The sequence below is a fragment of the Lontra canadensis genome, unplaced genomic scaffold, assembly GCF_010015895.1.
Source record: "Lontra canadensis isolate GAN:19392208 unplaced genomic scaffold, GSC_riverotter_1.0 scaffold1, whole genome shotgun sequence".
Classification (NCBI taxonomy): Eukaryota; Metazoa; Chordata; class Mammalia; order Carnivora; family Mustelidae; genus Lontra; species Lontra canadensis.
In genome coordinates, this window is record NW_022630995.1 from 81,022,842 (window position 1) to 81,035,877 (window position 13,036).

The window sequence follows — 13,036 nt, forward strand, 5'->3', positions numbered from 1 at the left end:
TGGTTAAGATGAAGAGCTTGGGGGACGCCTGGGTGGCTCAGTTGGTTGAGCAGCTGCCTTCGGCTCAGGTCATGATCCCAGCATCCTGGGATCGAGTCCCACATCGGGCTCCTTGCTCGGCGGGGAGCCTGCTTCTCCCTCTGCCTCTGTCTGCCTGTGCTCGCTCTCTCTCCCTCTGTCTCTGACAAATAAATAAATAAAAAATCTTTAAAAAAAAAAAAAAAAAAAAAAGATGAAGAGCTTGGGGTCTAGGACTCAAACTACTTGGAATTCAAATTCTTGCTTTGCCATTCAACTAGCTTTGTGATAACAATTTGCTCTAATTATAAGAGTAACATCTAATTATAAGTTTCTCATGTTTCAGGCAGGATCCATTGACTTGTGTGATTTAACTGTACAGCTTAGGTTAGCCAGACATGTAAACAGACTTATCTTACAATTTTCTTGTTTACAAATTGAGACTTAATCACAAATAATGCTAATAAAGTATGTCAAACTTTAAAAGGACAAAAAAAAAAAAACCCAAAGCAATAGTATTTTTATCTTTAACCACACACAAATCTTAATGCTGTTACTATATTTACTAATAACTAATAACTAAGAACAGTTTGGCATTGCCTAACGAGGCAATCATGAGTTGTTGAGACACATATGACTATTAGGAATGCAAGAGTAATTGATTTAATTATATGTCACCACAAGATGGAGAGTTCAACACACACACACACACACACACACACACACACACACACACACGGTCAAAAGACTACGGATTTGACTTATTCCATTCTGCCATCTAGTGGTGATATAATTAGGTATTACCCACTATTGGATCAGTCTTGTGCAAGAATAAAATAAAAATAAGCAATTTCATAAGAACTAAAAAAATAATTGAAAGACAAGATTAAAGCACAAAAAGGAAAGTGGTAACATCACTTAGTACAGCGGCAAGAATAGGAAGTCAAGGAGAGACTGTCAGAGTGGAGAGACTGTCAGCTTTCCCAAGCTGGCAAAACAAGTTCAAAACATAAAATCTATTTTAAAACTAAAGAATTCTAAATATGGCCTCACCTATTTCTTAAAAAGTAAGTAGTTTGGATTTAAATAATATTAATGTTGCTTTTTTTCCTTATAAAATTGAAAACTGCAAAATCATAAGGAAGGATCTAAGGTCTCTAGGCACTTACATAAATTTTGGGTAGGGCTATTTAGATTTATAGTCAATAATGTTTTTATTTTCATTGAATAACAATGCTTTTATTTGCTTGAAGTTTTACACTTAAAATTTCAGGAGTAAATTTTTTAAAAAATTTACCAAAAAAATATACATACTTTGTAAAACATACAGAAACAAAATTAGAAAGCAAAAGGTTAATGTTCTTGATAAGTACAAGAGCCCTATAAATCAATCAGAAAAAGATAATCACAAAAGGAAGACAAAGGATATGACCAAGCCATCTACAAATAATATAGTTTATAAATAATAAAATTATCACTCACTAGTAACCTCATTAAAATAATAATTTTTGTTTCTCAATCTATCAAAGAGAAAGAGTTATAATAACCAGTGTTGGTGAGGATATAGGAAAGCAGATTCTGTTGGTGAAATATAAACTGTGCAGCCATTCTAGAGTGTGTTAAATGGGAATACATGTTTACCTGGAATTTCAGCTCCTGGGAATTTATCCTCGTAGTACAGGTTTCCCCTGTTATCTGAAAGTAGTGTGTTCTTAGGAAAGCTTTAATAAGCTGAAATCATGTAAAGAGAAGTATCCTCTCCACTTTCCTCAAGTTCTCATTGTACCACTTTGCTTTTACAAAAAGCCAACCTTAGTACCGGTTTTTGATAACTGAAAGAAATCCAAGGCGGATTTTTCCCTTTTACAACAAAAACCATTACTATACTAAGGTAAGTCTTTCATAAATGTGAACTTCTCTGCAACTCCAATTTGATATATACACAAAGATTCATCCGTAGGGATGTGATTAAATTGTCGTTTATAACCGCTCAAACCTCAGCACATGTTAACATTCAACAGGAGATTAAATAAACATAAACTATGATATGACATGAAGTATATGTTGGAATTTTATGTGACTTGTTAACATCATGGTGTAGAAATAATGACATCAATAAGTGCTCACCTCTAATATGTGGAAAAGCAAGTTATAACACTATGTGTATAGCATGATACTGATTGGGTTTTTTTTCTTTTTTGAAAAGGTACTTTATTTTCTTCTTTGTGCTTTTCTAAATTTCCCAATTACATGTATCACTTTTATTTATAATCAAAATAATGATAAAATTTCTAAGTACACATCACAAAACTATTGATTACTATATTTTCATATAAAATATACAATTTTCCAATCAAATTTACACTTGGATATTTAGGTGAGTAGAAATAATCTTAAATACAGGTTTCAGATGTATGGGTTCAATACAAAAAGGATACCAAGAAAATTTTTTCGATCTTTTCAAGAGACCCCCTTAAAGTTAGTAAGTATGGTCTGGAAATTTCTCAGTGAAAAGCAAGAATTATATATCTACTTAAGAAAACATTTAGAAATTTATTATCCTAATCCTTTAGTTGTTTTGTTCCCTTTCCAACATCTCTACGTAAAATTTATTTTCTGAATATTCAAGTTTGTCTGTTTCTTAAAATTAACACAACAAAATGACCCCCAAAAATTAAATATAAAACTGCAGATTATCATTTATGCATGGGTAATAACTATTGAAAATCTCTTACTTCCTGATGAATAGCCCATTTATCCAAAGATTATATGTATCTCCATGTTGTCATTCTATAAGAACAAGACATCAAAAAGAAAATAATAATTTAGTGTTATTAAACTAGCTGCTCTGCCAAGAAAATATATGTGGTAAATAAAAATGTATAAGTTTATAGCTGAAACTCTATTCACAAAATACAATGGTCCTCTACTAGCAGAATTTGAATATTAAAGCTTTTTAATTACATTCTAAACAAAAAAATTAAAAATCAATTCCAATAACTTAGAATAAGTGCTTTATTTTTTTTAATTCCCACAAAAACTGAAACTACCACTTACATCAGTTGCAAGAGCAATAAAAATTATAAATCAATTTGCTGTAACTCTTGAAAACATGAGCATAAAACAAAACTAAAAGAAACAAAAAGGAAAAACTAAGTACTTCTTTTAAATTGAAGATAATCTGACTGCCTGTGACATACTGACCTGTAGATGTACAAACAGCAGATGCTTTCAAAACAGGACAAGATTTAATTGATTTAGAACAATATTCCAAACAATCCCAACCAAGTTTTCAATTACTTGTTCTGGTTTATTATAGAGTCACAAAAAGTAAATCTCTTCTAATAGGTAACCAGCTGATGCCAATTCAGAACACTCCACACCAGCACAGCAATAACTATGGAAATTATGAGGTATAACTACAGGGAAAAAAAAGGAAAACCCAGTACCCAAAATGCACATGTTTTATACTTCAATTTAACTGCAATATAATTGTATTTTGGTTAAAAAAAAGTTTCCTTAAACTATATGTCAAAAAGGAAAGCAAATGTATCACTTTATATTCTTTTTTTGAATTTAAAAAATATATACGTAATCTTCCTTTGTTTTTGATAAGTTCAAATATGAATTGATAGCAGGGTAATTGGATTCTTTAGGAAAGCTCTATAGAAGAGATGAATACAACATACTGTATCTTCTTTAAGAAGTATGAGCTGAAACGTTAGGCATTCCTTGTATTGTTTTTGTATATATTTAAGGAATGCTGTCCTTGTAAACAATTACTTTGAAAAAGAAATACTGAGACCAAAATACATTACTAGAGGATCTCTATAAAAGGTCACCAAAACTATCCTTGCTCATGACATCAGGGAAAATGTTTTTAGAATTTATCTTGTTAGAAAAAAAATGCTACCACTTTTCTTCCTTTTTCTTTTTTGTGATTATCACAATTAAACATCAGAAGATTTTTCCCAAATAAATGCTGATGCAAATGTCGATTTCAAGGGCAAACAACTTTCATAAGAGTCTATTTCTCAGGCATTTCACCATCTGTTGAGACTGAGGCAGCACTGTTCTGGTGTGAATTGTCACTGGACTCCTGTGAAGTATTCCTTCTGGGACAGCTTATTGGGACTTGAAGCTGATTAGCAGATGTAGGCTTAGCAGCACTTGGTGGCTTTGTAGAGGAATTAGATGGAAGTCTATGACGACTACTCTCCTCACCAGAAGTAGATGAATGTCTTTTTCTTCCAAATTCCTCACTAATAGGGGGCTGCAAATTATGAAAGATAGTTCAGTGAAAATTTTACTATTTTTCCTCCTTCCTGATCTAAGGTCAGACTTTTTCAACAAAAAAGGAAACTACGTTGGCATTTCAGTAGATTTTATTAGAATAACAAAAACTTTACAGCAATTTAAGGTATTCAATTTAAATTTCCTCCTTACATAACTCAGCCCACCAGTATTTGTTCATTCTTTCACTCAACATATATTTATTAAGACTCTCGTATGTTTAGGACTTGAACTACACTGCAGGGCATAAATATAAGGCTGGGTTCCCTGCCTCCAAGAAAATGTTTCAAAGAGGCTATTTTCCTTCTTTTTTCAACTTCTGTCAACTGCAAAGCATTTATAACTCTAGTCCCTTCCAACCCTAAACTCCTATGCTAGGCTTATTTGAATGATAACGTTTAACAGATGAAAGAAAGCAGCAGGGGGAAAAAAGAGATACCAAATCAAATAATCTTCAGTGAGTCTGAAGGTTTATCCAGGATTTCTAGGATAAGGAAACTGGACAGAATTATTGATGGTACTAATTTTAAACATTTTCAAACATTAATATCCATTAAGCTCCCAAATCCCCTCAGACTGCAAGCAGGGGGCAGAGGGGTAGGCAGTAAAAAGGTATTCTGCATTCAAAAAAAGTCAGCATTTAAGACCTTTCCAGTTACAAAGATTTGGGAGCCCAGAACTATACACCACCAGCCTAATATTTTAGGAGACAAGTTAAGACCATAACTTCCTTCTCCAATCTTCCATTGTATTTAAAAGCAGAGGCCTGAATTCTTAGTTTCTGTTCAGATAGGGCAAAAAGTCACTATCACAGAGCAAGGATGTCTTTGTGACAGAACTGGCTAGGCCACTCTAGATACACCTTAATTCCAGAGACAGGCACTTCTATTAATTCCGTCCCTGGGCCATGAAACCTATTTACACAAAATATAAAACAAACATATTACAATATAAGCAGAGATGGACCTAGCATTCCTTTCACCTCTCTCTCTTCTGTTCTTTTGATTCTTATTTCTTTTTCCTCTTTTTCCTTTATCTTATTTTCTTCTCATTCTTTTTTTAATGCTTACCTTTTCCTCTTGATATCAAATGTTTAAGGCTTACTCTTCTGTCTTTATATATGTATATAACATTCTTGTCTTAATTTTATTATGTGGGGAAACTTAAATCCATGTTATATCAGCATATATTATGAAAAGTATAGAATAAAATTATATAGAAAGTAAAAAATTTCCAAACTGCTAGTGAGAAATTAGTAATATATCCATGTAAAAGTTACTAAATCTATAAAATGTTTAATTACAGGGGCATATCAAAATTAAAGGGAACTGACAATCGTGCTGTGCTTACCTAAGATGTTAACATTTGGGAAATCTGGATAAACAGAGTATATGGGAGTTCTCTGTACTATCTTTACAACTGTTTTAAAGTTTGATTTCAAAACTAGAAAATTATCATTTCAAAATAAAAAGTTAAAAAAATAAAAATTGTAAAACCAAAGTTAAGAAGTCACTGATAGCTCAAAACATGAAGGTAATAAAAAGACTACAGAAGTAAGGACTTAAAACTTGTGGGGCACCTGGGCAGCTCAGTGGGTTAAGCCTCTGCCTTTGGCTCAGGTCACGATCTCCGGGTCCTGGGATGGAGCCCCGCATCGGGCTCTCTGCTCAGCGAGGAGTCTGCTTCCGCCCTCTCTCTGCCTGCCTCTCTGCCTACTTGTGATCTTACTCCATCAAATAAATAAATAAAAATCTTAAAAAAAAACAACTTACATCAATGCGGAAGTCTTCTAACCTCTTATAGCTACAGAGGTATTCCTGAAGTTTTGGGTCAATAGACTGTGTCTTAGATTGAGAATATTTTAGATAAGCCCAAAACTTTTCCAATCCATATAGCTGACCTAATAACAAAGAAAAATATACACAATTAATTATATAGAATTTAAAAAATGATTCATATTAAACATGACCCCATCAGCAACTAACCATTTATCTTCCAGCATATACTTTATCTAGATCTTGAGAATAAGACATTGTAATAATAATGGCAGCTAACATTTAGTAAGCATTTGTTATACAATAATACCTATTATTATACAATAATAGGTATTATTTAAGTGGTTTTTATGTATTAAACTAATTTGAACCATATAAAAACCTGTAATATAGGTGCTCTTATGTATATTACTGACAAGTAAACTAAGGCTAACAAAGTTAAGTAACTTAACCAAAGTCACACAGCTATTAGGTGGTGAAAATGGGATTCAGATCTACGTAAGAATCTAGCCCAAAACTTGCACTGTTACCCACCGTGCTAGTCCATCTTTCCAAACATATGTGCTGATATTACAAAGAATGTTCATGTAATGGAACATCAGTGAGTATTATCTTCATGTTTGTCATGGGAAAAATGGTAAAATACTACTCCATAAAGGAAACACTTGGGCGTAGTTGTTTTCCAACACCTCACAGGAATGACCTTCTTATTATACCATACCCCATAAACTTTATCAAGAACCATAATAGTGGCCTGAAGGTCTTAAATGTCCTACTCTGAAGAAAATAGTTATGAACTCCTTCCCTTTTTATTGACTCAGGTTTACAATTTGCAAATAAAATAAGATTATTGCAGTTTTTTGTTTTGTTGTTTTACCAGATTCGTAGTCTTTTTTGGTTTCTTCTTGGAAATCCTTAAAAATTTCTTGTCTGAATTTTTTTTCCAGTCCATAACTATAAAACCTGAACAGACACTCTAATCCATACCTGTAGAAAGAAAATAAAAGGTTTATAATAAAAATTTTGCTATGACAGTGTGAACATCTATGAGATAGAAGCAAACATGACAAAAATTGCCCAAGCAAAAAAATAAAGGCTTAAAGTTGTATAATTTTTAGTATGCAGTTTTTTTAGCTGAAGTGGTTATTTAGTAATCCATAGATGCTTTTGGTATTTTTGTTCACTCAACCATAGCACCTAATGGACATATACTGGGAACCTGCAGAATGAGGCAGCCCGTGGACAACTATGGTGTGGCTTTGGACAGACAGAGGATCTCTCCTTGGTATTTCTGAAGACATGGTCAAAAGATTTAGTGACATTGGGAATGCTTTAGATTTTTTCCAAACTAAGGTTATAATGCATGGTTTTAGATCCTTCTGAACATAATCTTTACTAAAAAGGGAGAAAGACTATACTCTTGTGCCCTAGACCTTATGTGTAATTTGATCCATTCAACTATAAGTGACAAAGATAATTAAATGGCTCCTAACAGATCTTCCCTGCTTTAGTTATAAAGTACATTTCATAAAAGATATTTTGCTAAAATAATTGTAATCACTACAAAAATCAAAAAACAAATTTCCTTGTATTATTCTATAACTACCTAGAGAACCCAAGACAAATTTTGGACTGTGTATTAGCAAACTACATGGGCTCAACCTTTAATTAATGGTGATGACTAGAACCCATAAGAATGAACAAAGTTAATAAGATAGCAGTAAAAGGACTAAGTCTAGCTTATTCCACTAAAACATGTCATGTTTAATTAAAACAATTAAAAGATTTCTCAGTTAGGATCCTTAAGTTGTTCTAAGTGCCTTAGTGGAATAAAGACTACAATTTCTTCATTACCGGTAACATAATTTTGCGTAGCTTTTATTCACAATAAGGGGTGTGTGTGTGTGTGTGTGTGTCTTTTATAACTACTAGCTTATTTGCAAGATGGAAAGTGATAGTCTGTCCAGAATAAATAAGTTTCTTGGCAAGCCACCAAGAGAAATGTAGGACTACCAACTACACACCCACCCACTGACCTGAGCTCTTTGCTTTGGTAGCCGTAAGTGATGCTCTTCTTTGACCTTGTATGACTGAAGGCTAAGGACTAAGGACTAAAGAACCACCATCTCAGAAATGACAAATCTGCCTTGATACCTCTCTTATGGGAAATTATATTGATATTTGTTATACATTAGTTTATCTTGGTAAAAGCCAATAGACTACTACAATATTTGGATTTTTAGTCTTATTTTTTGGTAAACCAATTCCAAAGACCCAAAAGTATGACATTAATAACAACCCAACTATGCAGCATAACTGCTGGAGTGAAGAGCAGGGGCAAATGGCCAGCCTCTCAGTTGTTATTTACTCATTTACTCCTCATTATGAGACAGCTTAGATGAATGGAAAACATAAAGGCTGAGAAGCAGAAAGAGCTACATTTGAATTCTAGCTCTGTAATTATATCCCTGAAAATGGGGATAACAATATCCTACTTTTTAAGAATAGATGACATAATATTTGTAAAGCACTTAGACCAGAGCTGGCACATTGAAGATACATAAGTTATTTCTCTCCTTCCTTATGAAATCATCTTACTGCTAAATTTAGTCAATGGATAGATTAAGTATTGATCTTTATAATAACAGTAACAATTTATTAAGCACTTACTGTGTATCATATGTTAAGACCTTTACATGTTCTGTTTTGCTTAATCTTCACAATAAACCTTTGAGTGTATCTACCATAATTTCCCCTACTTTATAGATAAAGAACCTAAATCTCACGGGAATAATAACTTTCAAGCTCACGGTAATTAATAGGCTGGGATTCAAATTTAGGTCTGATTTCAAATCCTTCGGACACTTAACCACTATGTTATACTTCCTACAGAAGAGCTAACCCAGGCTAGTCATGAACATTGCAGAAACAGACCCAAAATGATGTGTTAAAAAGCTACTAGAAAAATACACGGACAACTATAGGAACACAGAACTCCCAACCTAGCCTTGGATGGTCACAGGCATATCAGAAAAGTTATTAGAAAGTCCTGAAGACCAAACAAAGTGTTTGCAAAAAGAGCAAAATATCCCGAGACTAATTATAACAGTGAACAGGGTGCCTGGGTGACTCAGTCGGTTAAGCAACTGCTTTGGCTCAGGTCATGATCCCAGGGTCCTGGGATCAGTCCCAAATCAGGCTCCATGCTCAGCGGGGAGCCTGCTTCTCCCTCTTCCTGCTCTGCCTGCCATCCTCCCTGCTTGTGCTCTCTCTCTCTCTCTCTCTCTGATAAATAAATAAATAAATAAATAAATAAAATCTTTTATTTTATAAAAAATATAAATATTTTATATTTAAAAATTAAATAAAAATTCTTTTATAATTATAACAATGACTTTCAAACTTTTCTATATCCAATATAAAGAAAAATATTTTATCTGGTGACCAAATTAACACAACACTCACACATATAATGTGTGCACTTAAAAACATAGATAAGTTTTGCAATAATTCTTAAACTTGCATGTATGTATTAATTGTGAAAAAATTTAGCCTTACTATGTTCAGTGAAGTCTGATATTTTTCAAACCAGTAAACTGACTTCACAACCCATTAACGGGTAGCACATCACTGTTTCAATGAGAACATCAAAATCACAAATAGCAAATTTTGCCCTTTTGCCAACTCAGGTAAACTGGCAGTAGCTATCAAAATTTTGATAAGAGTATAGATCTAAATTCAAGAATAACATTAAACAGTGCTGGGTTTGAATAGAGATGTCAGTAATAACAGAAGAGAGAAACAGAGGTAAACATACTATGTATCTGTCATTCCTGATCAAGATAAAGATTCTGGGAGAAAATTAAATAGTCTTTATTTTTATATATGTCAGGGCAAATGTAATTTATTCCAGAAAAAATTATTTGCAGCATCTTGTATTCCTCTGAAAGATTATAATAACTGATTAACAATATATTCTTATTTAAGACTTATAAGTAGAACTTGAAGAATGCTAAATTTGAGTAAACAGTGAGTGTAAAGTTCTTTTTTTCTTCTTTCCATCTCTTCTTCCTCCTACCATTTTCCAGGAATAGTGTACAAGAGCCTACTTCATGTTTCTTTTCACCCTTTTAGTCTGGTATAAACACTCTCAAAGCTTATTCTGAACATTTCTCAAAGAAACAAGGTCTAACCTGGATGAAAAGAATGAGTTAGCAAAGCAGAGGGAGGAGGAAGAGAATATATATAGACATCTAGAGACTAGAGTTTGGGTCATTCAGAGAACACATTCTGTACCACTGTTGCCTAGAGAACTAGAGCACTAGCAGGAAAAAGTGAGATTTGATAAGTCTAGACATATCATAAGAGGCCTTATTTTTTCTTGGCTCAAGTCATCTTCACAAGTAGTTTGGCTCTAAGTATTTATCAATTTGGGGTGTATATGCATATGCAAGGGAAGTCTCTAGTGGCTCTTTCAAATTTCATTTGGCCTTTGTGCCAGCCCCTAAAATGGCTCCAAATGATCCTACCTCCAGATATTCACAACCTTGGGTAGTCTCCTCCTACGAGGGATGGTACCAGGGTTGGTCTGTGTGAACAATATAACATGGGAGAAGTGATGGTATGTCACTTTCAAGCATAGGTTATACAAGACACCAAGGCTTCCATCTTGGAAGTTCTCCATCTTTCTTAGATTATTTGCTCTGGATGAAGTCATGTTGTTAAACGCCCACTGAGAGAGAGGCCTATGTGGTGAAGAACTAAAACTTCCTGCCAACAGCCATGTGAATAAGCTTGACTCCTCCAGCCTGAGTCAAGTCTTCAGAGACGGCATCCTGGTCTAACACCTTAACTGCAAATGAGACATCTAAGTCAGAACCACCCAGCTAAGCTGTTCTTAGGGTCTTGACCCTTAGGAACTGTAAACTAATAAATGCTTGTTGTTTAATCTTCTGAGTTTTGGGATAATCTGCAATGCAGCAATAGGAAACTAATATAGCCCTCTCTCTAGTTATGTTGTGCTACTTTCATAGTTCAAACAGGGCTACTTCAGTACTAGCTTTTGTGTTCTTTTTTTGAAAACTCCCTTTAACTGTAAAAATATGAGAAAACATTTGACCTGTAATTTTCTTTTGCATCTTCCCAAGCAAGTTGTCTAAATTCCTCATACATTTTTTTATTGAAGTGATCTCTGAGGAAAAAGGACCAGAAACGAAAGAGGGTATTCATTTCTTGGGACTGGCCAATTCCCAGGCGTTTTCTCTCTGGAAAAAGTTAAAATAATAAAACATTTTTTTGTTAAAGAAACTTATTAAAGTCAAAGCAGCAGACATTTTACATAACCTAAAACAAGGAACGTTAAAACACATTAATCTCCAAAATGTATTTGGGTTTCTTCTAAATAAAGGACAAATATTAATCCATTTCCTGACTCATTGCTCAAATCTAAGCATTCGTCAGTACTAATAAGAATATGCTAAACTTTATTTCTTAATGAGTTAAGCTACAAAACACATAAATACTTACTTAAGGTAATTATAACAAAATAAAAGAATATCTTCACCTGATATTAAATGTCACATTTAAAAATATATTTTAGTTTTAAATATAGCTACATAAAGGACAAGCATCTTACCACTTAGACATCTTCGACGATACTTGTGGTACACTTGTTGGGTAAAGCCATTTTCCTTCAAAAGTTCATGAGAAGGGTGCTGGAACTTTGGGAATGATTGAGGAGTACATCCATAACTTCCTACTAGTGGTGCACCTTCTGAAGGTGAAGCATTTGAACTGCTGTTTGAGGAGGGGGGAAAAAAGCCTTCAAACTGAAATATCAAGAACCAAGTGTTTAAACCAAGTGTTTAAACAATCTGTGCTACTTGTTCATTATTGCATCTGAACAGTGAAAAGACATTAGTCCCTAACAATAAATTAATGACATAAAAATCTAATTGCTATTTATGTTTAAATAGCATATTTAACAGGTATATTCAGAAGATGATAAGGAACATGGTTATAAACATGGTTATAAATTCTCAAATTAAAGCAGTAAGTAGAAGCAGATAACTGAATAGTTAGCTTATTCCTCTTCCAGATCTATTATTAGTTTAGTTTCTTATGTAGGGGAGAAATTTTCAATTTTCATGAGTAATTAAGTAAATGAAGTAAGTTGGATAAATGGAAATGAGAAATAATATCTGGCACAAAGATAACAATTTCATGAGTCCAAAGACATACTTGCAATTCTGTACATCAATTTCATTTCTGAAATAACTCTGAAATCGGTCTTTTCCTTTTTGTCTGCATTCCATTATTCAAATTCAGCTTTCCTTCCTCTTTCACTCAAACTAACTAGTCTCCTAATTTTTCCAATCTCCCTCCTCTATCCTACCACCAAAGTGATCTTTCTGTGTTTTGTTTTTTGTTTTTGCTTCAAAGTGATCTTCCTAAAACTGTGATCTAAATCAGTGTTTTCAATGTGTTCTCTGTGGATGCTTGGAGGGGTTCCCAGGAACTCTTCAGAAAGTTTGTAACACAAGACCATTTTTCACAATAACACTAAGGTATTATTTGCCCTTTTCACTGTGTTCACATTTGTACTGAATAGTTACTAAAGCAATGGTGTAGAAAACCACTGATGAAAATTGAGGCAGTGGCACAAACTTTACATACTAGTGATTGTATTATTCACTGCAATGCATGAGCAAGTTTTTAAAAATGCCAGTTTCAACTTAAGATTCCTTGATGGAGCAAAAAAAATTAACTATGTGAAATCTCAAGCCTTGAGTACCTGTCTTACTGCGTGTGACAAAATGGGACAAAAGCTTTAGTTTTATAGAAAGTTCTGGAAATGTTTCACAACAATATGAAGATACTTAACATTCCTGATCTGTACACTTAAAAATGATTAAAATGGTAAATTTTTATGTGGTTTTAAATCACAATTA

At 33.4% G+C, this 13,036-nt stretch overlaps 1 protein-coding gene across 5 annotated transcripts in view; it reads right to left on the reverse strand.

Moving 5' to 3' along the window:
- Nucleotides 1-3,560: 3,560 nt before the first annotated feature.
- The window catches only part of LARP1B (La ribonucleoprotein 1B), a 123,767-nt gene continuing 114,291 nt past the window's right edge, over nt 3,561-13,036 (reverse strand). For 4 of the 5 annotated variants that reach the window (XM_032857897.1, XM_032857877.1, XM_032857886.1 and 1 more), the window contains 5 exons: nt 11,722-11,882; nt 11,206-11,350; nt 6,964-7,073; nt 6,084-6,211; nt 3,561-4,291 (listed from right to left, as the gene is read on the reverse strand). In XM_032857897.1, the coding sequence (XP_032713788.1) occupies nt 4,046-4,291; nt 6,084-6,211; nt 6,964-7,073; nt 11,206-11,350; nt 11,722-11,882 (790 nt within the window). In that variant the 3' untranslated portion in view covers nt 3,561-4,045. Of the gene's footprint in view, nt 4,292-6,083; nt 6,212-6,963; nt 7,074-11,205; nt 11,351-11,721; nt 11,915-13,036 lie in introns of those variants that run through there. The other variant, XM_032857907.1, reaches the window with a different exon arrangement.